Source organism: Polyodon spathula, chromosome 9, assembly GCF_017654505.1.
Source record: "Polyodon spathula isolate WHYD16114869_AA chromosome 9, ASM1765450v1, whole genome shotgun sequence".
Lineage (NCBI taxonomy): Eukaryota > Metazoa > Chordata > Actinopteri > Acipenseriformes > Polyodontidae > Polyodon > Polyodon spathula.
The window spans coordinates 41310635-41338614 of NC_054542.1; the positions used below are offsets into that span (position 1 = coordinate 41310635).

A 27980-nucleotide genomic window follows, 5' to 3' on the forward strand; every position below is an offset into this window, starting at 1 on the left:
ACACACTTAATTAGGCATAAATTACAACATTATTCAAAATTTTCTAACAAGGTGCAGAAATAAACTTGTAAGATTATACTTCGATTTAAAATTTCCAGTTTCTCTTAAAAAGCATAATTCAGTCTTTCGTTTTGTGTTGTTTTTTTGTTTGAAGTTCGTCAGTTTTCGACAGCTGTTTCCGAAAGTGAACCGAGGGCTGGCTCAATTTGTGATTTAAATAATATTTTGAATTCGATGTCAAATTCGAAGTCAAAATGCATCGGGTTTGTAAATAAAGCATGTATTTAAGTATATACATTTGAAAAACATAATCGCATTGCTTAATGTAATGCCAATGCTTTTGTTGGCGCCGGGTGTGTAGCTCTGTATCTCGAGGTTGGGATTTCGGGTTAAATATTCAAAATGGCGGATGGAGGAGCAGCGAGTCAAGATGAGAGTTCAGGAGCAGGTAATCATTACTGCATTTTACATATTCATATTCATATTCAAAGACGCTTTCTCTCGACCCAGATCAGGCGGGAGAGAATCAAAACAACATGGAAACTTAGCATAATATATTAGTAATCAGCAGCATTATAATTATTACATAGAAATGTCGGCAACACTGGTGGGAAAACGGGAGATTGCAATGCGATGGTAAATTTATAACCCCCTCTTCCCCCCCCAGTCTGTGTGATTAGAGCAGTGTGTACTTTACATATTCATATTCTCTCGCGCAGAGGCAGGGGTAATTTATTCGCTGTACTGTAATTCGCAACGAAATTACTGAGGTAGAGAAAAGATTGTTGAAACGCTGGTAAATAAACGTTGTTTCTTTGTGTTTGTGTTGCAGCATGCACTCATTACAGAGTTTATATATTCATACGCTTACCAGTCTAGTGCAATTGTGGGCCGTTTCTTGTTACTTTGTTTCATTATAATGGGTTTAAAATAATGGGAAACCACTGAATGTAGTTTGTTATTATGAGACTATAATACAAGCACGTTTTTTTGCTGGCCTATTTTTTTTTTTTATTTCTTCGTTTCTTTGCAACTGCATGCGGATTGCATATTCATGTATCCCACCAGAGAGTATGCAGTTAGCATATTTTATTAGCATGATTCCAGTTGACAAACAGATGCAAAACAGTAGCTAGAGGCAGAGCAGTGGAAGAAATACGAGCATGTTGTGGTGAAGTGGTTGGATAAAACCTTTTTTGATCTGCGGTGCGGCATTGGTTTTACACTTGCAGTTCACAGGCATTCAAGGGAAATTCTGCGTGATTGGTTTGTAATGTTAGTAAACACAAGTGTGACTGTTATGTAAAAGCGTGGGACCGGGACGCTGTTGATTGCAAAGCTTTTTTTATTTTCTTTTTGCGGCATTTCATAAGGTGGCATTCATAACTACATACCTGTTTAGGTTGTCTAGATTTGTTCTGCAAATAAATCCAGTTGGATTGTGTGTGTGTGTGTGTATATATGTATGGATGTGTGTGTGTGTGTATGTGTGTGTATATATATATATATATATATATATATATATACACACACTATACAGTATCGCAGCCCTTGTGTTTGCGAATGTAAGTTTTTTTGAGTTTTGTTTTGAGATTTGATGACATTAAGTAGTCGGTACATAGTGAGTAATTGAAAAATAAATACATAAACAAGATACTACCTGATTTATTTTCTATTCATTCCTTCAGGGATGACAGTGCTAAAATAACACAAGTTACAAATATTGTTTAACTTCACAGGGACATTCTAGTAGCTAAATATTTTACAATCGCATGCTAGTATTGTTTAGCTTACAGCTGTACTGTAACGTAACCAGCGTTATCTGTACGATGTCACTTGTTTCTTAAGCGCCCTCAATGTGTTAATACCTCTGAAAGTACAAAATCACGAATTTAGTACAGAATACATCATCAATAAATAGTTATGGGGACCGAGACGAACGCGTTGCTTTGTAGAGATGGTGCTTTTGTGTGTGTGTGGATTTTTTTAAATTGTTGTATTGTTTACTGTGGGAGGGGAATCAAATGTAATGAACATACTATATTACAGTAAATGTTTGTTGTATGCAGGCGTTGTGATGGTGGTGTGTGTGTTTACGTTCCTTTAATACATTAGTCTCTCATTAGAATGTCTAATTTGGGGAGGTTTCTTTTATTTAAAATGGCTGTATAGATCCCCGCCTCTCATGTTTAGTCATTTTAAATCTTTAGCAACCAACTCGAGTCTGTCTGTTTATATTTGATATCGAACCATGTGCTTTTTGGTTGCGATGATTTTATCTCCTCTCTTTTTTCTTTTTTTGCTTTGTGCATGCGGCCTAGTGCAGCAGGCCAGGCAGCAAACTGTAAAGCAAGGCCCGGGTTTCTACAAAACTAGCAGGCCTCGGTTTTTATTGTATTTTTTTTTCTTTTTGTAATTTCAATTAACTACTATTTTTTTAAGTGATTCCTTGAATTTATTATTATTATTTTTTTTTTTATTAATTCATACTAGGAATATATTTCTAGATAAGGGTGTTTTTTAAACAGGGAGGTATTACAACTGAAATATCTTGGTAGAGTACACAGGATTTATATATAAATAAATTTAGATACAACCTAGTACTATATCCAATATGTTTATAGTAAAGGCATTAATGGTAACAGAAAGACAGTTGTCACATGCATAGTTTTGCTACCATTTTGATCAATTGATGCATAATGCCAGTGGTAATCTGTCAATTTAAATTAAGGTTTTGCATAAATATATGCGTGTGTGATAGTTTGAGCTTTATTGAATACACATCTCAAGCTGTTCCAAGTTTAACCAAGCTATGTATAATTGTTAACTTTTTTTTTTGTAGAAACCTCACTTCACCACTTTTCACCAACTTGAACCATTTAGAATAAAAACTCTGAACTTCAGCTAAAACAAGGATATAAAAATGTTTCTGTAAATTGGTTGGTAATGAGAACCCAGACCTTTTGAAATACACCTGCTTCTGAGTGTGTTGATTCGACAGCTAGTGTATACTATATGTTTAGAAAACTCAGATTGGAAATGACCTTACTAGGCATTGATATTTATAATATTTCTCTGTTTTACATAACTGAGGAACCCAGTAACTAAAGACATGTCATTGTAGCTGTAATTTTAATACACCTTTCAACATTTGCTAAGATATAATTATGTCAATAATGTTTTTGTTTTGATGAATTTGCTGCTGTGTGCATTCCCTGGCATAGTGCTCTGCAGTTGTTTTTTTTTAAATTTTTTTTATTTGTTTTTTTATTTTCAAAATTCAAACTCTATTGGTTCTTTTTGAAGTTAGCACTAAAGTCACTACCCAACAATTGTGTATCTGTCAAATTACAGATGATATGTAACCTGTAGGGCAGGAATGTTTAATGCATTCCACTGTACTTTTTAAAGGTAAATAACCAGATCATTTTATTGTTTCTAGACAGCCCTAGTAATTGACAAGTATTATATTCAGTATTCTGCGGCCATCACAACAAATGTAAATCATGTTCAATCCTGTGTTAGAGGTTATTTTACTTGCTGCAGTGTGCCGTCTTTAAGATTGACCAGTAGCAAAAAAACAATTTCACAAATTATACATGAAGCAATTCAAGTACAGGAAAAAGTGCATTCATTTTTGGGGACATTTAGGAGATAGGAGAAAGCTTTCTGACCTAGACTTTCATTGTTGGGATAACAAGGTTCAAGGTAGTAGGAGACCTAGGGTGATTTTATACATGGAATAAAACAATAGACACTGCTGCTGTTGTAATATTTCAATTAAATATAAATAAAGATGTTTTGATGATATACTTTGTAAAGCCAAACTAATCATTTTTTAAAGAGATGTGTCATCAGCCATCAAAGAAAACATAAGCACACTATAATAAAGTAATTCACTTTCTTAAATACGGGTATGTTTGTCTCCAAAGTTGAAATAGTTAATTGTTCAAACTGTAAAAGTGAACTGAAAACTGGAGAAATTATTTAATTCTCTTTTGAGAATCCCAAGGTGGTGTAATAAAGACTATATTTTGATCAGCAAAAAGAATGCACCAGGTTATAGTAAAATTTGCTCATGTGTTACATTAGTTTTCATTCGATATGTTGATTTCCAAAAATGATTTCCTGGGATACATTTACTGGCACAATAGGTCACCCACGGCTGAAATTCTGCTGCTAGTACAAACATGAATATTTGATGTTTGAATATTATTCAAGAAATCAAACAAATATTTAAATATTCTTTCATTTTAAATGAGTTGGATAAAAACATATAATTGCTACCAAGTTACAGTAAATAAATCTCAGGAGTAAATAATCAGATACCCCATTAGCAAAGGAGAGACACTCTTCTGTGCAATTAGAATGTGTGGTGTTTATTTCTGATGTCCTTTCTACATTGCTTTCCTTTGCTTGATATTTTTAATAATCATTTATGAATGCTGTTATCCTCAGCCAATTATGCTTACTTGATCAGCATACTAATATTTGGTTAAAGGACAGTTTCCACTTCAAGAATGAGAAGCTTTGTGCATCTGGGCAGTTGTAGCCCAGCCCAAATTCAGGTTATTCCACACTCAATTTTTCAGATTCTACAACTATCACTTTCTACATGCTTTTTCCCCCACTGTAAAGTAGAGAAGCATCAATATGTTAACATGTTCTGTGTTTTCACTTGATGTAAACCACATTTAGCATACCTGGTGTGAGGGAGGCTGGTGACTTTGACACCACCAGATATTCCCCAAAACCAAGAAGCAATATATACTAGGCAAGATTCAACAAACAGAAAAAAAAATACAATAACCATTTGGTCCTAAATTTGCTGTAATAACCCTGAATTGTTGTGTTGTAAGTCTTTGTCATTTTAAGTCTAGTTTTGAGTTTGTTGGATAGCTTAAAAACAAAACAAGCTGCAGCTATAGGATTTACTATACATCAGAATTATAGTTATCAGACTGACCACCTTGAACTATGAATTCCATCTGCTGCGATATTTTCCACATGCGGTCTCATGGCACTTGTAACGAGTTGTGTTTATATGAGATATTTTTGTTGAATTTCTTAGTTCATACTCTTTTCTACAAACTCACCCGCCCCCATTAGTCTATTTCTCGTATGATCTAAAAATCTTAAACGGTGTGCATTCTTCTATGTTCAAGTGCAGGGTGGCGTGAAGTGGAGGGAAGTTCCCTTTCTATTTGAGTTACTGGTAAAGTGGCTGATTCAACTTTTTAAAAATTCTTTCAGGGTATTATCGCCCAGTAATCCCTCTGTTGTCTGGTGTCTGCTCCGTGTTTGAGTAATATAAATCTCTACAAATTAGATTTCCATTTCTAAATGCCTCCATGCATAAGTTTATAGATCTATTATAACAACTTCCTTCTCCAAGCCAGTGTTTTACTTCTGTTTATTTGTATAAAAACTGTCAAAGCAGATTGGTTGTTGTGTTGGATTTTACTGAGTGCAAACAATATTTTGAATATTCAATTACGCACTTGTTTTAAATGTCAATGTAGTATTTTTGTGTTCCTCATTAAATGCTGTGTTTATTTTTCCTGTTTTTCAATAATTGTTTTAAACTCCTTAGAAAAAAAATACATCTATCAGTAGTGGTTAACGTTAAATGCATTGATCATTGTTACATTTGCCTGTTTGAAAGTTTTAATTTCCATTCCATCATATGATACCTTGATTGGTAACTGACGAGTAGGCCGCTATCTGGAGGATCTACAAATTCTTTGCTTCTAGGATTTACATAAAGTACAGTAAACCTCTCTTTGCCTCTTTATGATGTTCTTGACTTTACTCTGGTTCAGAGTTTTATTTTCTGCTTAAGAATTGAAACATTTACCACCTGGGTATTCCCGTCTATGCTGCAGAAGAGAAACTTCATTGTACTCCTTTTGTAGGAAATGTATAAGAGGACTTGTGGAGGATTATGACTTCAAAAGCAGCATACATTCCTTAAATGAAGAGGTGCTGTTGTTGGGTGCTTTTGTAAAGTGAGGCTGGTCACCTGCTGTGTAAGCTTGCTTCTCTCTCCTGAGTTTTTTTTTCTATTTATAATAGTGCTGGGACAAATATCCGAATATTCAAACAAATGTTTTTTGACATGTATTCAGATACAAAAATCAGATGTTCATCTAGAAATGACAAAAATACCTTTCACTTATTTACCGAGTGGCGGTTAGATTGCAGCTTCGGCTCTCTAAAATACATTCTGAATGCTTTGTCCTAGTAAAGGTACTCTATGTAGCTGGCTTAATGGAAAGCTGTGTACTTCTACTCTCTGAGTGCTGTGTTTTAAGTGTGTCTTCTGACTGTGAATGTCTAACTTTATTCAAATTACAAAGAGCATATCTCCTGAGAATTTTTAAATTACAAATCTGACCTTTATTTTTCCTCTGGGCTGTCTCTATAATGCTTTTTTTCCCCCATGTCTGTTTCCAGCATTCAATCCACAGGGGAGCTTTAAAACTGCATTTTGTTGCCACAGTGAAGGAGCTTTTGTTGTCAGTTTTAGCCTGAAAAATTGATGTGGAATTTAGTGTATTACTTTTATCTAGAATAAGTCCTTCACTGGCTGATATTCAGGACAGTGGCTTGAGTTGATAATGACCTCCATATACTGATGCACTGTATAGCACATACTGTATATGAGTGGGGGGACGGTTCTTTAATTCTAAAATTGCTCTTGTAAAGCTGGTTGTTCATAGGAAGATGGTTGGTAGAAACCCATATTCATGGGTTATCAATTATAAATGGGGATGAAGGGGTTTGTGGACACCAAAAGCAAAGCCTTTATTTGTAAGAATTTTAAATTATTATTGGATTATGTTTTTTGTCCTTGGTGACATCATGCTGTTAATGAGATTTTAATAGATCTGTTCCTTTTATGTTAGCAAAGGCATAATTGGCATGCCCACAGCAAGTGGTCAAACCTTCCATCCAATCACACATGGACATATCCTGTTAAATGTAGCCTGCTGTGCATGTTATGGTAGCTCAGTAGGGATTTTGGGTTAAATTCTCTGTAAATTTCAAAAAAATTAGGTTAATTTTATATGTTTTTATTTCTAAGTTCATTTTTTGGTAATTAAAGTCCAAATGGGCCATGCTTTGCTCTAGGAATTGAGTTAGGTGGTATATTAAAGTATGTATCTATTTATTACAATTATGAATGTTTGGGGAACACTGTATAATGCATGGTAGAAGCTGCACCATTAAAACCATGGCAAGTTGTGACCTTAACAAACGTACAAATGTAATGGTCTTTCAGAACTGAGTAGTGGTGGTGGGAGGTCCACATTTTTTATAATTTTGCAGTCTTGCTGTCTCATCTTTCCTGTTTACCCTCTCCCAGCATGCAAAATTAGTTAATGCTTTACTGCAGCCACTGCAGTGCCAGTATCCCTCATGAATAGCTGAACAAAGCAAAAGGAACAAACACTTAATAGTGCACTGCTAACAGCATGACTACTGGATGGACAGCACTGAAGTGAAAATGAAGAAATTTTTTCATATGTGCCCAAGTTTACCCGTGGTATTATTATTTTATTTTATTTTTTTTATATTTTGTAATCAATTAAAAATAAATACAAAAAGAAAACTGAAATAGTTACAATTTTCTGACTTCAAAATAAAAGGATATTTTGTTCAGGTGCCATTACAGCTGTATAGATAAATATATTTTAGCAAAACGATATACTGTACCCCAAAGGTGCCGATATGCATTTAAATACATGATGAATTCAGGCAGCCGGCAGCTGTGAAAGGTTGTCATACCTGCTTTGGTTTTTTTGTTTTTATATATATCGTTTTTGTAAAAAATTTTTTTAAAAAAGTATCAAATTTTGGATCCAATGCAGCAGCATAAAACTCAAACATGAATAAATAACCCCCCCCCCCCCCCCCCCCCCCCCCCCCCCAGACTTCTTTTGAAAGTGCACAGCAAGATGACATGCAAGGTAAAATATTTCATATAGTAGATGTATCCTAAGAAAGCAAATTTTACTAGCATTTTGTTGTTCTACATTTGTCAATTTAATTGTAAAACTGCAGCGACTGGTTTGCTACAGTAGTAGTTGGCTAATTGGAGTAGTGGTAGATTTGGATGAATTTGGATATGAAGGAAGAAATGAAGTGCTATGAATAATGCATGTGACAAACTAAACTGTTTTTTGTTAACTATCTAAAAGTTGCTGAAATCTGATATCCAGGTGAAAAATACACAGTACAGAACAGTCCTGGAATTGCTAATTGTAATGATTAGTACTTTGAACAGTGCCTGCTTATGTAAGCTGTAAAGGGCTGTACATTATAAATATTTCTGTATTGCAAATAAATTAAGAAATCAGAAGCTTCTTTTTACTCAAACACTATACGTACAGTAAACTTGTGGTTTGAAAATTCTTTAAAATCTGTGGCCTACTGTAGAAGCTCTTCTTTTTTTTTTTTTTGCTGTACTAGCATAGAAATTTATTTAAACCGATTTTAAGTCACTGTCAACATACTGGTCTAGTATCTAATAACTATTTAACTGACTACCAAAATCTACTAGTTGCAGCCCTATAGCAAAAACGAGTTGTCCATTTATCTTGTTCAGTCAACATCAAAAGTAAAACCAAAACGTACTTTTATATGAAGAAATCAACTTCCATTTGAACAGTATTTTTTTTTTTGTGTGTGTATGTGTTAGGTAACTAAATTTGTATTTTGGGAGAAATAAAATAACATGCCAAAAAATAACTTTATTCCATTGCTGCAGTTTTACATATGAGAGAAAGAAGTTGACTTTTCTCTTTGATGTTTAGCCTTATTTTGTGATTTAGTACTACGGACTGCTAGTGGCTTAATATGCAACATTCAGTCATGAAGGTTAATCCTGCTCAATAAAACCACATGCTGTAATAGCTAGTTAGTTAGAAATAAACATGCTAAAATACTGAACAACTTAGCTTAACAATAATGAGAAGATAACACTTGCACAGAATGTAAATGTGCATTGGAACTTGATGCAGTTATTTAAAAGTAAAATGCTGTTTCTGTAGGGGTTCTGCCAATTATGATTTTTTTTTCGCTTGTTTTGCATAGTGTTTTTTTATTTTATTTATTTTTTTGTTATTTAAGGAAATGCATGCATTATTAGTTCCTTTGCTCCAGGAAGAATTTAATTAAATGTGGTTGAGACTAACATTGTTTCCAATTTGTATATGTCACATTTGTGACATTTAACAGGCACTCTACCCGGTCATGGTGACATGTTTGGCTGTGGTCAGGGTTGACAATGCATACAAGAAACTTCATTTTGGCCCTAATTATAATGCTTGAGCTCTGATGATCATTTTCTTTTATGTGATTACTCCCTGGCTGTTGTGCTAGGTGGAATTTTTTTAAGCTATCCAATTAATATGCTAATGAGCTGATAAATATTTATGTCAGATTTAAATTATGTAGAAAGCTTTCAGTGCACTCTGCAGAATGAATTGCTCACAGGACTTCAAAGCACACTCTGCAGCTCTAACAAGCGGGGGGAGGGGGGATTTGCATACAGTACTAATCAGCTGCATACTGATTAAGCTTCATTATGGAAACTGCCAGCTGCAATCTTTGTTTGTATTTTATTACAGAAAAAAGGGGAACTTTTTCATGCTTCAGTTGTCTTGATGATTGTAGTGTAAAATAGCTAGCAGAGAGGCTCTAAAAGTACAGATATTGAAGTTCCCTTTGCAGTATTGCTTTCTCAGATTGCTGTAAAGTAACTGGGCTTTCGTTTTGTCAAGTTGCAAAAGGTAACTGCTGAGCAGTAGTTTTGTATTGTTTCTTTTCTTTATGGACCCCTTGACACCATGTTGGACTGCAGCGACTATGTTATAGGTGGGTGCGCTAAGCTCTTTAATAGATCTTGTTATTTAAATAAGTCTTTGACTATGCAGTTCCGTCATTGAAAACCAGAATATATCTATAACTTGTCATGGCATTTAAATTTGAAGTGTGTTTTTTGCATTTATTTTTTTTTTTTGTGTAAAAACCACAATATGTTAATAAATAAGCATGGCCATGTCTATTGAATGTGCCACTGTTTCTCTTAACTGTAAATAAACTGTAGTGACATTGAATAAATGAGAGGAGGACAGTAATCCATGGTTATCTCTTCTGAATCTGTTGTGTGACATTTACTGTGAACATTGTGAAATTATTAGCAAATAGTCAAGCATAAATAATTTTTTACAACAGGGATCTGTAATTTTGTAGAATATTTGTAATTAATTTCTTGGCACTGTCAATGTTTGTATTAGTTAGTTACAGATGTACCTAGTTTTTAGTTTTTTTCTAAATCTGTCAGGTTTATATGTTTGCTTTTTGGTATTTAGGTAGATTCTTGTTAGAAAGGGTGTTTGTTCTTTATCATAATTTTTACCATTACGTGCAAATCTAACCAGTATTTCCGTCACACGACTTTAGGCTGACTTGAAACTGGAGTTATTGAACGAACGCACACACCTAAAATAGTACGTACAATATATATATAAATAAAGTGGTAACTATTTCAATTACCAAATTAAGATATTTAAAATCCAAACAACTTTGCCTGGATAAAATGTAACAATAGTTATATTTCTGTATAAAAGAAATACACATAGTGAAATGTTGATGCATCTGATATTTGATTATGTACATAACATACTAATTTTATCTGAAATTTGTTTTGCTTGTAGAATCAAGAATGAGTAATCCGTCAGAAACGAATAAACCTACGATGGAGAGTGGTGATGGGAGCACAGGTAAGGAGATTTTGCAGCTTGCTTACCTGTGTACTGTGATATAGTTGGCCCAGTCTAGAATGAGAAAGTGTTTGCATCCCATTCAATCATTTTAAAATCAGATAGGAACAAAGGAGTTTTTGATAAGTGCCACAATGATTTTTCTTTTCTTTCAATATTTACTTAAGATATATATACAACAGGATATGGTCCACTACAACATCTAATTTGCTGGGATGTCCTGGCTGCAGGCAGCAAACTTGCAAGTAAGTTAACATGGATTGAAACAGGTTGTGGCATGGATACCCATCTGGTCAGCTTTTTTTCATAGTTCTGCTGTCCTAAAGTGAAATTTTAATTCTCACAAATTAAAAGATGAGATGAGAACTACTAATGGAGTTGTATCCAGGATTTAAAAAAGGTAAAATACTACAATGAATGCATGAAAAACAGTTTCAGTAGCCTCTGCAATTTAAGATGTACTCTTGGTTCCTGTAATAGGCATATCACCAAGTATTCTGTTAAATACATTTTTCTTTGCTACCCAGCTTAGAGGAATGAACTATAATAATCTTTGGAGTTTTTCTCTTCACTACAATGAAAAAGCATATATTCATTAGTTACTTGAAAGTATCAAAAGTTAGCTAATTTATTACTGTATTTACAAATTACCTGAAGTGTAAAACAGACTGCCTTGCACTTTGAGGTGTTGCCAATTCGTAAATGGGTCTGTATGAAAGGTCATTAACTAAAATAGTAGAAATATAAGTGTTATCCTCGTTGGCATGTGTCGCAGAGATGGCCGAAGTGGGCGGCGTCAGAACCAGGAAATGAATACACAAAACGGGACGGATGAAATGATGATGGCGCTTGCTTGCGCCGGTTTATTGCAAAGTAAAAGGGTTTAACTAACAAACAGAAACAGGACATGGCACTTTATGCCAAAATAAACAAAAATGGACTGTACTTAACAAAACACGGTGCACAGACAGACACACTATCAAACACGGTGAGCAGATAAATACAAGTATCGTGCTGGTCCCACCTCTCCTGTCTCGCCCATTCTCCACTCACCGAACACCCAACCACGAGTGGGTGAAAACATGCTGTTTTTATGCAGTTGTACCAAGACTCGATTGCTAATCAATCATTCAATTGGAGTCTTGGTACAACTGCACGTGAATTAATAAAGTGCAATTCTCCGTGCTCACATATTATTACTTTTTACTTGCACGTGAAGTGCTGTGCAATCCTCCTGCCTAATACAAATATGCATTTCTAAACACACGTGAAACACAGACCCGTTTATATCCCGTGTACCAATGACTATACACCAACATTTAACAAACCACGCGCAACATAACAGATAATATACACAGGGGCGGGCACTTTTTCACAGCATGTCATAACTTAGTTTGAATCGTTAATATAAAAAATTTAAAAAATGGAGAAATCATTGTTCGTACTATATAAAATGGTATCCCCAAGTCTGTAACAGCAATTTGTTTTTAAAATTTTACTGCACCAGTTTGCTTTCACATTTCCATTCATGTGGCCCTGATGGAATTACATTATTTTCTAATGTAATTATAATTTCAGTATTCCAAAATATTCTCGGACAGCACTCCAGTTTTGAAAGGTGTACTTGGAAAAATGGCAGTGTACTGTGTAGACGTTTTAGTCAAATTAACATCAATTGTTGTTTAAATGTATCTTATTTGGGGATATTTTTTGTGTGTATTCCATCAGCTATAGAAAAGATTAAACCTACTTGTGAACCAAAACAATTTCAATACCTTTACCTATTGTGACAATCATATTGCAGTCATGTGAGTTTTTTGTCCAAATGCTCAGATAAGTTGGTTCCACACAAAATGGAGAAATCATTATTCTTACTGTATAAAATGGTATCCCCAAGTCTGTAACAGCAATTTGTTCTTAATTTTACTGCACCAGTTTGCTTTCACATTTCACAATGTGTGTCACTGCCTAGAGTAGTTGGTGATCTTGTCTGAAGTGGCAATTTTGGTGTTGGCGTTTGGTTTAACACAACTTGTTCACTTCTACCTGCGGCTGTATGCTGTGAGGAGTCATTTCAGAAACTTTCAAATGTATGCACGGTTTGTCCGAGTCTCTTTCTACATCCTGGGATTCTATGGTAAGTCATGGTGCCCTACTTTTCACTCTGCTGATACTGAATTGAAGTCTATGTCTTCGGTACTGCTTGCACAAATGTATATGTAAATGTATATGTTTCGACATTTGTTCAATTTGGAATGTTTTATTTTTCTTTAAAATACCATCTGATCTATGCAAACATACATATATTTCCTGATAATAGCAGAGGCAACATGTGTTTTCATGGCTGTTTGTATGTTTTAGTGTGGTGTGTAATATCTCAGTGGTGTATACATCATTGCAGTCTCAAATATGTTTTGCTTTTTAAAGAGATACAGAATTTGGGGGCTTCAAGAATCCCAAGGTTTCCTAAAAGTTTAAACTGTTAGCCCCTCGGTAGTTGATTGTTGGGACCCACTGGCTGACATACAAAGTCATTGCTACAATGTAAATGCATCCCAGATTAAACCAGCATTCTACTTGCAGCTTACATTTACAGTGACGTTTTGTTGTATTTACTTGACGATGAATATTTTAAAATGTTAAGCCCTCCTGCTTTGACTATAAAGCTAGAATCAGTTTATTATTTTTCTTGTATATTGTCAAAAAATTAACAAAGAGATGATCAAGTTAAGTGATAGAAACTGGTAAGAAATTGACAAGGCAGTAAGTTTGATTGTGGCTGCTAGTGTAAGATGGTGGTGATTTAGTAATGTTCTGATAGCCAATAAAACTGTTGATACTGGGGATGGGCATTTCTGTATATATTTAGTATTCATATACACATAGTCTACTAAACGATTACACCATTATACTTTACATAAGTGCCACTAGCTAAAAATAATGCTTACATGATACCAAAATTGAAGCAATACGTAAAAAGAAAAAAACAATCTTAGTACTATTTGACAGTGCTTAACAGGAAGTGATGTACAAGTACAGTATGCAAAACATTTTTTTTTAACCCTGTCCTGCAACAGTGCTGATTGTCAATGTATCTTTAGCGATCATTTCAACTATTAGGTTAGTTATTCGCTCCTTTGTGGAGTGCACTTGGTGGAGCAAGCTGTACTGGTTTGCTGTGATTTACCGGTGCCTCTGGTGCTTGTGTGTGCAAGTCATACTCAGTCATGAGCCTGAGGTGGGCCTCTCTGTGGGTTGGTGGATGCTTGTATAATAGGTGGTTATTCCTGTCTCTGTGCTGTTCATGTAGCTCGGTTTTTTATTGCAAAGTGGGAATTTTACTGTTTGTGTCTACTTTGGCAAAATGTCCATGCAATGGTGCTTTTCAACCACCTCCGTTACCCATATCTGCAGTACTGGTATCACTCTGCATGTTTAAGAATAATTTTTTTTTTTTTCATTTTTTATGTCAGGAGCTTGAGTACTTTAAAGCCATAGAAAGAAATAATGATTTATGTATAGTAATACGTTGGGCTGCAGCGTCAGACTTAGCATTGTTAATGGGTCTGTTCAGACCATTTGTGTTGCAATACAAGATGGTTTATCTGATTAGTCATTTTCTATGCTATTAACAATTTTCTAATCATTACTCTAGTTAACGTTTACATGTGTCTATCCCTAGTTGATACCATTATAAATGACCTTTATATTTTCAGGAATGTTGTCGGGTGGGCATGCCAAACCGCCCCCCCCCCCCCAAACTGATTTTAGAAAACTGCTTTAATGGTAAACCTTTATTTTTCACCAGGTGCCCAGACAAATGGATTGGACTTTCAGAGACAGTCTGTGCAAACAAGTGCAATCACTAATGCACATGCACAGGCATTACTTCATCAGGTAAACATTGAGCTGTCTGTCTAGAGATCAAAAATGAAATGGCTTCTTTGTGAGAAATATCTATCTATCCCTAATCTACCTGTCTGTCTTGTGTCATCTACCTCTCTTCTTATATATGTGTGGCATGCAACAGAAAATAAATAAGGCAAGTCTCTGCTTGTAGTAGATACAGTATAGTAACAATGATCAAACTATCCCCTACTAAATTTGAATACGATTTTCATCTGAGCTGGTTATACAAACGGTCAGTCATTTTTCATGGACTCGCATTAAGAACATTTTTTGACATAATGGAAGCTTGTTTTCAATATTTCAGGTATTTTTTTTTTTTTTGTACAAATAATTAGAAGCTACTTAATATGCATGATGAACTTGAAAATTCAAGTATTTAAAAATGGCTTTTTATTACACTTCAACAATCTCTAAATAGTTCCTGGATTCATATAGATACTATAGAGCATTACACTCTGCTTAAGGATGTTTTATTTTGTATACATTTTACTACAGGTCCAGCTTGCAGGAGCAAGTTTACAGGCTGCTTCTCAGACAGTAAATTTCCAGGTAATTGTTTTGCAACAGGCTTTAAATCCCTCCTTTATTTGGTTAAAATAAAAAGATATAAAATAATTTTTGCGTTTGTGAATTGAAACATGTTGAAAATATCTTTGCATGTTTCCTTCAGGCACACTTCTTAGATCTTAAAGTGCTTCTTTTAACCAACAACCAGTTCAACCCTGGTACATTCTGCCAAGGTGTTTTTAAATAAATGTATGCCGCTCATCAAAATCAGATGGCCAGTTCATGTGAAAGATAAGGAGATGCTCAGTGTTTATATAAAACAAATATAAGCCTATATAATCAGATTATCTGGAAGACAAAATACTATTCAAATTACCAAAATATTTAATCTGTAGCATATTTATGTATGTAAGCAGTTGATACTTTTAATGGCTTCGTATTTTTATATTTGGACAGTTTGACTTCAACAAAGTTAATCATCGCAACATAAAAGAATACTGCAATTAAGAGCAAAATCTGTAGACTTGTAGTGTACAGCACATGCTCAATATTGATGCATTCAAAAATGTGTAAGGTCACACTTTATTACATTCAAATGTTTCCTACCCCATATCAAGATAGCATCTGCTTCTGTGGTGTTAGGGCTCAACTAAGAAAAAGCTATAATGCATCCTAAATACAGATACGTGGTAGAGAGGCAGACAGAATGACCTTCTCTTCTAAAAAGAGATAGAAAATTGCCTTGGTTTCCATGGTGAAGTTTCATCCCTTAGACAGATGTTGGCAAACAGGCAGTATCTCCAGCACAACGTGTTTACAGACCCACGCTGTAATTATCTTGGAATGACTGGCAGAATTAATCAGCAATTTATGCTAATTAGTTTAGCTGCAGTCTAAAAAAAACAGGTGGTGGAAAATATGCAAATCTATGCAGAATTTACATGCGCCGCATAACCAATTTTCTAATTAACATAAACCCTCTCACTCTGTACGTCCCCCTGGGTTGCAGTATATTTTTAGTGCAGTGTTCCCCTTAACATAAGTGTTATTGTCATAAAATGAAAATTCTATGTTAGGCAGTATTTTATTTTTTTTTTCAAGTTATGGCCTTTCTTGATTGATTCTTTTTTAACTGTGTGCAGTCTTTTTTAATTTTGAAAGCATTCAACAGACTTAATTGCTAGTCTGTAGAAAGCTGTTAGTTGTATTACAGATGCAATGCAACAAATCATTTATTTAGTAATAAAGATCAGAGTTTGTTATGCCAGTATTATAGATTGCTTGATAAGTAGTACATAAGAACATGGTTAGCTTTTTCTGCAGTACTGTTTACATGATTGTAGAAAGGGTGGTCATTATTTTTAAATGCTATATTTCAGAGACAGTGTGCTAATGGGTGTAATCGGAGCAGCTTCATTTTGATTCTCACTAAAAAGTACAGCCTCAACAGCCCCCCCTCATTTTATGACCCCTGCGGCAGGATTTAATAGCTTTTATAGGCACCAATCATTATAACACAGTAGACACTGCTCTTAAACAGTATTAATCTATGTGTAGCAAATGGGGGTTCTGTGTGGAATGGATGTTGCATGTAATGTTTTTAGTTATCACAAAGACATTTAGCAACTTAAATATCATTTAGATAGGCAAAAGTAGTTGTTTTTCTGGCCCATAGTATTGAATTAAAAAAAATAAGAAAGGCTGTATAAGCAGAATACATATCAGATAATTTAGTGTGGTATGAGTAGAATCTTACAATGGGTCAGAACCTAACATGCACTCCCAATAAACCAAAAGCAATTGGTGATAGAATAGTAAAGTCACTAAAAATACCAAATCTGTGTATTGGTGGCAAGATGTTATCAAAGAGATTTGTACATCGGCATCAGTTAGCGACTGTAGTGTTAACCTCATTTTATGCAATTATATTTAATTTTGTATTTTCATAATATTACTGAACATATGTAACATGATCTCTGTTTGAAGTTAAGTTTGTGTTTCTCTAGGAGTTTATCTATGAAAGATCATAACCCCTTTTTTGTACATCAACTATACGGTAGCTACACATTTTGTCTTTTAAAACCTTGCCTTAAGGCAGTGGTGGGCAAACGTCTAAGCCTGAGGGCCAAATCAGGGTATGGAAATTGTATGACGGGCTATTAGAATGTACACAAAAAGGTTAAATGTAATGCAATTTATAGCCCCTTTCACACTGGAATAATAATCTTGGATTATTATGCTAAAAGTAATAAGAAGGTAGGTTGCTTTCACTTCAAAGCTTTAATGAGCCTTTACCTTTCTTATATAATAATGTTCAGTTTTAATAGGACGTTTGAGAGCATTTCTTGTGTGTAATAAATGTGACCACAACATGAAATTTAAAACTCCTGTTTCCGTGCAGCTTTCAACCTGGACACAAATATATATCCATAATATAAGTACGTGACTGCACATGGCTGAAACTGCAATTTGATTTGTAAAACACAAGCGGTTGTTACTTTGCACATTGCAGAAGTGACATTATGCAGTTTTGCTGTTCATAGACTGAAGTTGGAACAAGAGATATTAAGATGGGTAGTGTTTGGGGCATTAAAGACCCATCACATGGGTAGTGTTGGGGGGGGGGGGGGGAACATTAAGAATTACCAAGCCTACTTGTAATCCTAAATAAATCCTAATAACAATGCACAAGAGGGAACAAAATTTACCAATCTCTTTGCTTAATGTGAATAATGCAGCTGGTTGCGCTTCTTTAGGATGGCATCGTAGTCCCTTGCTATTGTTGTTGCAATCAGCTATATTGAGCTGAGATGCTTGTCAGTTAACTGGGATCTGTAGCAAGATCTTTTGCACTTCAGCAGTGAAAATGTTTACTCACACACTTAGGTGGACCCAAACAAAACCAGCATTTTCTGGGCTACATTGCGGATATTTGGGAACCTCGTTTCACTCCGAGGAATAAAACTGGTTAGACATACTATGGTCTAGATTCTCAAAGCTGATTACTTCAAAGTGTCATTAGTACGATATTTTCAGACGGTAAAAAATAGCCCAATCAGAAGTAAACAACTGTAGTTAGTAGTCCAAGTTGTTTCTTATTTGTATTAGAATTGTAAGTGGTGTTTACTCCTTTTGACAAAAATAAAGCGAATGATGAATTGGAGTAAAAGGTTTGAGAGTCCAGCCCCATGTACAGTATCTTGCATGAATACCACATATTTTTGGTCGCTTCACAGGCTTTAAGTTGTTGCAGAAACCCCTGCAGTGTTTACAAGAAACACATCCTTTACCTTTGCTATGGCCTGTGTTGTCCTCCCCCCCCCCCAACAATTACTTTTTTTAACTGTTGCTCAGCGGACGTTCGGCAGTTAATGTTTTTTTCTTCTAAACATTGGCGTGTATCCAGTTCATGCTCCTCCTACAACAGTGCCGGTGCTCTGATTTTTTTTTTTTATTTTTTTTTTTTTTTGTTCTTTTTTTTTTTTAATCAGTGGTATATCATGGAAACAGAAAACCAGCATATTCTTTCAGGAGGGAGTGGGATTGGCAACAACATTTATTATGAGTAGATCAAAATATATATTTACAAATTATTACTTTGTTCACTATACACAATTGTATTCAGCTTTAATCAGGGGTTCAAATAACTTGTTTTTCATAACCTTTAGAACAATGGTCATTAAAGTAGTGTTTCTTTTATTTGAGCTAAGCTGTTTAGTGCTAATTTTAAAATACAAAAATATATACACAATGCTTTTGCTAGTAGAGGGCCAGTTATTTAAATCCCTGTCATGAATACAAAAGAGAATATTATCTTATTATCCTTAACTTACCATATTTTTTAATTCTAGTCTAAAACAGAAGAATCTGCTGATTCTCAAGTCTCAAGTCAGCCTTCCACTCAGCACTCAGTACAGGGTGCTCTCCCACAGACTCCGCTCATGTTGGCAGGAGGACAGATCACTGGAGTAAGTTAGCATGCAGCTGGCCTGTGTTTAAATTCTAGATGGCCTATGTTGTAAACTGTGTGTTTCAGACAGTCATGGTCATGAAAATGTGTAGTTATGGAAGTAGCAAGTCATTGTGGCCACCCTGCCCATTAGATTGTCATGTCTCAAAGCCTCTATCATCTTGTGTCCATCAGAATACACACAGCCCCAGTCTTGCTGCAAGTGCCCAGATACTAATAAACACTCTCTGTTGCACAGGTCCACAGAGATGCTGAAGGTGGCAAGTAACTGCTGGTCTTTCAAAACCTTGTTTGTTTTTATTACCCCCCTCTATAGACATACTGGAGGCGTCCATACATGTGTGTCACTTCTACACGCATCTAGAGACTTGCCTTTCCAATTTCAGTGAAACATTGCTGTGATACTCTGTAGCAAAAGTTACTGAGCATATCGGAATCTGGATGGGGCCTGTCCAACTGGCTGACCATTGGTCAGTAAATGTCACTTTCTTTTTACCTGCACATACAGTGGATGTAGGTCATGGTGATCTAATGTTCATGATATTAATGGCTGTTGTATTTAAAGCTGTGGTGTATGCTACAAATTCAAAAACAAAAAAAAAAGTGTCTATATTGACACACGGGTAGCCAGGAAGTTTTGTGAAATTTAGGGATTTTTAGGTGTATATCTGTACTCTGTTTAATGTGGAGAGTCAAGGTTTTGGAAGACCAGCAATGTAATGGTACTAAGAGCAGAGTATACACAGGCCTGTAGTCAAGTTGTACTGATTTTTTTTATTTGTTTATTTATTTTGACACCACATCAAGTGACTGGAATGTTAAGGTTATCCACCTTTTCCTGCCAGTTTGGAGCTGGTTGATGCAATTTTGCAGCTATTTTTTAAAGTGTATTTATTTTTCTTTTGATTGATTTATTGTCAACTGTATATATCCAACAGAATAAAGCATGTACTTCATCGCAACCCTTGTTGAGATTGTCAGCACTGCAGTGGATTGCCTTGACAAGTACCATGTGGTCAATGCTCGCTGGTGTAAAACTGGCAGCCAACTATTCTTCTGTCAGCAAAATAGCAGAGATTAATTCCTTTATTTTTTTTTTTTTTTTTTTTTTCCCCTAACTTGAAAACTCTTCTAGGAAGAGAATTACGTTTTAGGGAATTGCTGGAAATTGCCATTTTAATTCCTACATAATTCTCAGTTTTCTACTAAAATAGCCCTTCTGTTGCAATGTTTCCTTCATTTACATACATCTAAATCTATCTGTCCATGTATTTATGTATCTATCTTTGTGTTTGTACATGTTTATGTAAAATAAATCAAATACAGCATGATGAAGGTACTGGGTAACATTCTGTGTATCTGGACTGTTTAGAAAATGTCCACTATGTTCTGCTTCTGAATTCTTCTAGTAGTGCAGTAACTGGACTGATTCTGCACTACAATGGAAAGAAGGTGGTGAAATCTGTAGGGCAGCATTACGGCTAACCTGTGTATTTTAAAGTTTGCACTAAGAAAAGGCATATCATGTAATGTAGAAAAGCTTTCTTCTGTAGATTGCTGAAATACAACTGTTCTTTTATGTTTTGAACAGCTAACCTTGACGCCCGCACAGCAGCAGTTGCTACTCCAACAAGCACAGGCTCAGCTGCTGGCAGCAGCAGTCCAACACTCTGCCAGTCAGCAACATAATGCCACCGGGGCAACCATCTCTGCATCTGCAGCTACTCCAATGACACACATACCCCTTTCACAGCCTATCCAAATAACACCAGTAAGGAAGAGCACATACTTATTTTCCATTTTAATTACATCTTGTTTTTATATACATTGGCTTTGGGAAGGTGCATAAGCAAAGAGATCCTGATTTTACACTGCAGTCACATATTGTTTGCCTCTGTGATAGTTTAGAATTTTGTGGATCAACTTTTTCCCTCCACCAGCTAGAAAATCAGGTAAAGACAAGATGCATGTCTTGGGCTTCCTTGGGCTAGTAGTTTAAAATAAGTTCATAAAAACATGTGAGCTTTCCCTTTTTAAATGTAGTAATGATTTTTTTGAAGAGCGTTAATTTAACTGTAATCATGTCATAATTACAAATTTACATTGTGTAGTTACTATTTAAAGCTGCAGTGTTACACAAACATAATCAGTATTACATAACATAACATAACATTGGTGTTAATGTTTGCAACATTCCTCTATCGTTCAGTGTACTTCATAGAATTAGCTGGTGTTTTTACATTTGGTGGTGTGTCTTGTTGTTAATGTTGTACAGTCAGTTTCCTGTTTAAAGATCTTTGTATGCTTTATTTAAGGACCTGCAGCAGCTTCAGCAGTTTCAGCAGCAAAACTTGAATCTGCAGCAGTTTGTGTTGGTGCAGCCGGGACACCCAATTGCAACCCAGTTGCAACCGGCTCAGTTCATTATATCACAGACGCCGCAGGGGCAGCAGAGTAAGTTTCTCCAACGGATGTTCTGCTAGTTTATGAGCAGGAGTTAGAAACATTAGAACTTGGGATATAAGGAGATGCCTGTCCCAATTGCTTATCCAATAAATAAGTGATAAAACTTGGTTAAAACATTCTTGACCGCAACCTATTGGAAATCGCAATCTCCCCGTTTGTGTATTACAATGTTACATGTACAACATGTTATTTTTGTATAAAATAAGAATTAATTGTATTTGCATTATTATATGTGTAATGTACTTGTGTATTATCATTTTATGTGTAATGTACAATGCATTTTAAACAAATCAACCTATTTTATTTTAATGTTTAGGTCTCCTGCAAGCTCAAAATCTTTTAACACAACTACCTCAACAAAGCCAAGCTAACCTCCTGCAGTCACAACCAAGCATCACCCTCACTGCACAGGTAATGGAAATAGACATTTAAATTTGATTTTAAAATAATGCATATTTTAAATAAGGTCATGTATAAATCGACAAGTAACAGACCAGGAGCTTTGTACATGTGAATATTTTGTAAGAAAGAAGCCTACCTGAAGGAGGCAGCATTATCCAAAATGAAGTACATGCTGCAGATGAAGCTGGTGGAATTGAGTTGTTTGTTCTTTTGTAATTTGTTTTATTATAGTAAAATAAAAAATATTTGTGGTTGCTATTTTACAAATTATAACCTTTTCTCAGTTGCAATTGTTTATTAAACACCATGAGCAAGAGTATATAAGAGAAAATATTCTTTAATTAATAAATGTTTATTCTTTGTGCAGCCAGCTACGCCGACGCGCACAATAGCGGCGACACCCATTCAGCCACTTCCACAGAACCAGACGACACCAAAGCGCATAGACACTCCCAGTTTAGAGGAGCCCAGTGATCTGGAGGAGTTGGAGCAATTTGCTAAAACTTTCAAACAGAGGAGAATCAAACTGGGATTCACTCAGGTATGGACAGTTTACTGATAGTATATGAACATCCTGTTTGATTTTGTATGTGCTTGAAGTATTGAACAAAAATAAGGGAGGCTCAAGAACAGACAATAGTAAAGTGTAAACTGTAATTTTGTGTATGCTACATTTCCTGTCCACCAACAAATGTTGACTTGTGGAGTAATCGGTTTCATATCTAACAATGTTTTTCCTCTTAAGATGCCTCACTATTTGGCGTTTAATTGGTGACTGTTCAGCTTTAAATGTAAAATAAATGCCTACAATTATTATATTAAAAAATATGTAGTTAACTAAGAAATGATCTTCCTTGGTAATTTTTATTTTTAAATGTTCATATTGTCATACTATTAAAGATGCCAAATGTGCATGTTTACCAGTTTTCTGTTCCTTACGAGCTTTAGGATAAAAATTGGCGTGATATTTTAAAGCACAAAGTTTGCAAAGAGAAAAAAGTATATATACAGAACTGAAAGTAATTAGTAGTTAAGAATACTGAATTTAATTTTGATGATTTTTAAATACATTTTAAGTAAAAATGTAACTGAGCTCAGTTGGAGAGGTTGAATCCTATTGGCAATAAGCTGCTTTTGCTAATAAAAGCGATCAGTGGCTGCAATGACATATTCAGCCACTGAGCAGGTACATATTCAATAGCACTACTTTATCTAACTTTATATTGCATGGCATGCAAGAGTAACTTGTCTGTGTGTGATGCTGGTTATAGGGCTAGACTTTGTTTTGTTCAGAGATTTGACAGTTCAAGCATCTTTGTTAAAGGTATTTTCACAATGCTTATTTTGGGATGAATAATATGGGATAGGTAAACTATTTAAAAGATCTCTCTAGTATAATATTGCCCTGTAGATCAAAAAGGGGGTGATTCATTTGTATTATTTTCTCATAGGGCGATGTTGGACTTGCTATGGGGAAACTGTATGGAAATGATTTTAGTCAAACAACAATCTCTCGCTTTGAAGCCTTGAATCTCAGCTTTAAAAACATGTGCAAGCTTAAACCCTTGCTTGAAAAGTGGCTAAATGATGCAGGTTTGTATTTATTTTATTTTAAATATTCCTTGATATAAACATGTAAGTTGTGCAAAATACACAAAGAATGAGTCTTCTAGTGTTGGAAGATTGTGCAATACAGATAAGCATTAGAAAGGTTGACAGTGTCATGGAGAATGTTTCCCCTGAAGCATGGCTGCATTTCTTTACAATGTGTTGTAAGCTAAGATTTTGCTACATTTTAAAATGGATCCAGTAAGGAGGCAGTAGGAATTACAATTGTAAATACTGGTCAGATGTCATTGTTTCTGATGCAGAGAATTTGACATCTGACCAAGCTTTGTCCAGCCCAAGTGTCCTGAACTCCTCAGGAATGGGAATAGAGGGGCTGAATCGCAGGAGGAAGAAACGCACCAGCATTGAGACCAACATACGAGTGGCCTTAGAAAAGAGTTTTCTGGAGGTCGGTGATATTTCAGATTCTTCGTCTTACAGAATAAATAACAATGAATGAATTCCATCCATTACAGCCACATGTTCAAAGGATTTTTTTTTTGTATTTATTTTAATTTTGAAGCAGAACCAAAAGCCTACCTCTGAGGAGATCACAATGATAGCTGACCAGCTGAACATGGAGAAGGAGGTTATTCGTGTCTGGTTCTGTAATCGACGGCAAAAAGAGAAAAGAATCAATCCGCCTAGCAGTGGCAGCATGAGCAGCACTCCTATTAAAGCAATCTTCCCAAATCCTGCTACACTAGTAAGCCTTGTTTTGTTTTCAGTCTGTCAAATAAAATGCATTAAATGGTAAAATACTTCAACATTAAGTGATTTCAAGTATGCTTGGCTGATGTTTAAATGACCATGCTTTATTTTGTTTTTCTCTGTCGAACTAGGTGCCCAGCACTGCTAGCCTTGTGACCAGTAATACACCGACTACACTGACTGTAAACTCAGTTCTGCCTATAACAAGCACTGCTGTAACTAATACTGGCTTCACAGGTATGAGGGACACAGATACTTCTGCAATATTGCAACAACTTTATGCTTATTATCACGGTAATTGTTGCTTATAAGATTATACTGTTAGTAGAAAGTGGGGTTTAGGGTATGTGATGATTAAAGCATCTTGAGTTCCACTGTTTTACAAGACACTTTTTTCCTGCTCCTAGTTTTGTGCATCCTATTATTGCCCTTCAAGTGTTGGGCTAATTTAATATTTGTTGCTCTGTTTTCTGTGTTTTTTACATCATTGGTTAAAAAGAACCATTTAGAAGAGGTTTTGAATTTTTGTAAACCTTTACTTTTTTGTTATATAACTAAATTTCATGTATAAGTTTGTGAGTTGTAATGAGGAGATACAAATTTATATATATGTAACCATTACTAATTTACTTCATCTAACAATGAACTGATTTGTGGTTGAATGATATTTAATTTGTATACACTTGGTTAGAGTTTTCAAATGAATCTTATTTCATTGATGACTGACAGCACCAGAGAGCATTAACTAAAGATATGCAAATCAGTTGTATGTTAAGAACTTGTAATATCCATCCAATACCATTGACTGTAAATGGATTACATTTTGTCCTGTTAATTGTTGTTGCAAAAGTGTATGAACTGATACAGGCTTTAAGAGGTAGTTGTAGATAGATGGGGGGTGGGGGTCCTTTGTAAATGTATTACTCCGGTATCTATTTTTTTTTTTTTTTTTTTGTGTATCGCTAATGGATCGTATGATGTGCAATTTTCAGGCACAACAGGAATTGGGTCTGCCACTAACACAGCATCCGTGATCTCATCCACACCGGTCGCTTCCTCGGCTGTGACCTCACCTTCACTCAGCCCTTCCCCTACTTCATTATCTACGTCAGCCACAGAATCGGTCAGCACACATGAGACCAGTACCACCACACAAGCATCCACTGCCGTGTCTTCTCCATTGGGTACCAACCAGGTCATGGTGACAGCGTCTGGACTGTCAGCAGCCTTGCAAGGAGCAGCCACGCAGCTGCCTGCTAATGCAGGATTGGCAGCTATGGCAGCAGCAGCAGGACTTAATCCTGGTCTGATGTCCTCTCAATTTGCACCAGGGTAAGATTCTTTGTCATTTTTTTATTAGTTCTCCCTGCTATATGATAAATAAGTTTGAGGGATTTAACCTGTTTTAAAATTACATGCTTGATCAGATAGTTGATGTAAAGAAAAATCTTAAATATAATTGTATAATATGTTTAATTTTCAGTGGTGCCTTATTAAGCCTCAATCCAGGAACATTTGGCAGTGCTTTAAACCCAGCATTGTTGAGCAACAGTACCCTTATTCAAGGTCAGTACAATGCTTATGAAACATGATTTTAAATCTGCTTCTTACTGTTTTATTTGTTGTCGGACATAAAATTGTTACTTTGTAAGTGGCCAGGAAGGCTTTATGGCTCCCGCCCTGGTAATATCAAAAATGTAATTGTACAATGTAAATATAATGCAATTTTTTTATGGAAACAGTAATAGCCAGAAGTGTATAATTGCATTTATCTGCTATTTTATTCTATATTTAAAATGATGGATGAATTATTGAATAATGTGTGTTGTTTTTCTCTCAGCTCTTGCATCTGGCGGGTCCCTTCCAATAACCTCTCTGGATGCCAGTGGAAATCTCTTGTTTGCCAATGCAAATGCAGGAGGTAACCTTGTGACTGCCCCATTGTTCCTTAACCCGCAAAACCTTTCTTTGCTCACCAGCAACCCAGTCAGCCTGGTTTCTGCGGCTGCTGCCTCTTCAGGCACTTCTGCACAGGCCCTGAACCTCCAGGTCACCTCAGCTGTAGCCGAATCAAACCAGAACGTTGTCACTTCTGCAGGCGGGGCGGCTGCTGCATCAACCATCACTACCGCCTCCAAGGCCCAATAAACTCGAACGGGTTTTTTGTGCTTTTAAAGCTTGTTTTGTGTTTTTTTTTTTTTTTGCTGCCACCAAAAAAAGAAACCCTCTGGAAAAAAAGGACTTTCTTTCTACACCATGTGCCAGAAGCTTTTCTCAACCTTGACATACATCAGTCACTGTTGGTCCTGCAAGAGACTAATTAAATGATTTCATTGTCTTCATCTGTCAGGAGTTTCTCGACTGAATCCTTCAGTGTCTTGACAGTGCAGTGTTATTGGTTGCTTGTGGCACAAAAAAATGGAATAACTGCCTAATTTCATATTTTTGGTTTCAGGACTGCTTCAACTAACATAGACAATTCTAACCAAAAATGAGATGATGGACTTTATCAGTTCAGTTAACATAATGAATTAAGATTCATTAACATAAGGGTTTTAAGTACACTTATATATGTTATATTAGGTTATTGTTATTTTAATTGTATTGGGTCTGTTGTACAGGCCTTTTTTGTTTGTTAACAGTGTTTATATCATGGTAAAAAATAGTACTGTTTTTTTTTTTTTTTTTGCTGCAGTTTAGGCAGGCGCATACTTTTTGGGGGGTATATTTGTGTGTGTTTACTGTTCAGAGAGTTACTTACTTTTCTTTTAAGGTTGTAAAATCCCTAAATGAAAATGTTGATTAGATGGCTCTAAAACTTGCCCCTTGCTGGATGAAGACGCTGGCGGTTTCCATACTTCTTGGTTGTTCGGGAACATTGCAACATGACTGGCTCTTTTTTTTTTTTTTATTTCTCGCTGGAAACACTGATGATAAAGCAGCCTTTTGTATAAGTGGATTAATAGCAGCTACACTGAGGGAATAGTGATTTAAGTGTTTATTCAGGGTTGTCTGCAAAATCGCATATGTGCAATTCTTTGTAAGCTTGACTAGAAGTTAAGTGCAGAATAAGGAAATAAAGTAAGAGTTTGCCAAAGGGAGGGTCACACTGCTGTGGATCCCAAGAGTTTTTTCCTATTTCAGGTTAAAAGTTTTTTCCTTTTTGTTTGAGTAGCTGCTGACCTGGATTAATTTCTAGCCGTGCTATGCAAAAAGAACAGAGAATGTTGTATGCACACATGCGATTATGTATGCACTGGAAGTTTTTATGCTCCAGTTGGTTGGTTCTTTGCTGTTTTCAAGAAAAATAGTTTTTTTAATTTTTATTTATCAGCTGATCAAGTTGGGATTTATTACATGGTGATAATCTAGTAGAGAGCCAAAGGATTGCAGCTGTAGTTTTAAAATCACTGTGTGGGGCCTAAAATTATAAAAAGGCTCACTGGATGTTTTTAAGGGTAGAGGTGTGAACTGATTGGATTAGGGGAGAAGCTGTCTGTTGCGTGATGAAGTTTTTTGTGCAGTATGACTTTAAACTTTTCCTTCTACGTGTGCACATATCTGTACCAAAAAAAAAAAAAAAAAACACAACAAAAAACTGGATAATGGTGTTGCAG

General features: G+C 35.5%; 1 protein-coding gene across 16 annotated transcripts; it reads left to right on the top strand.

The window, feature by feature from the left end:
• Positions 1-27951, top strand: LOC121320864 (POU domain, class 2, transcription factor 1-like). 16 transcript variants are annotated; one of them, XM_041259585.1, is made up of 18 exons: positions 1-448; positions 7937-7973; positions 10725-10790; positions 10958-11035; positions 14599-14687; positions 15195-15248; positions 19058-19174; positions 20768-20947; positions 21492-21630; positions 21959-22053; positions 22412-22585; positions 23496-23637; positions 23916-24061; positions 24176-24358; positions 24495-24657; positions 25356-25695; positions 25847-25929; positions 26204-27951. In XM_041259585.1, exons 1-18 carry the CDS (start codon positions 410-412, stop codon positions 26509-26511), a joined length of 2433 nt encoding a protein of 810 aa, XP_041115519.1. In that variant the 5' UTR covers positions 1-409; the 3' UTR covers positions 26512-27951. The 16 variants fall into 16 exon arrangements, with proteins under 16 accessions (XP_041115519.1, XP_041115520.1, XP_041115529.1 ...); XM_041259586.1 differs by having other exon boundaries at positions 24179-24358; XM_041259590.1 differs by having other exon boundaries at positions 3-448; positions 24179-24358; positions 24495-24600.
• Positions 27952-27980: the final 29 nt, after the last annotated feature.

Excerpts from the sequence above, each read along its gene's own strand:
- LOC121320864 (XM_041259585.1), top strand. The coding sequence starts at position 410 with ATGGAGGAGCAGCGAGTCAAGATGAGAGTTCAGGAGCAG. Across the intron at positions 15,249-19,057 it reads CTCAGACAGTAAATTTCCAG|TCTAAAACAGAAGAATCTGC; the intron begins GTAATTGTTTTG and ends TTTTAATTCTAG. Across the intron at positions 23,638-23,915 it reads AAAGTGGCTAAATGATGCAG|AGAATTTGACATCTGACCAA; the intron begins GTTTGTATTTAT and ends TTTCTGATGCAG.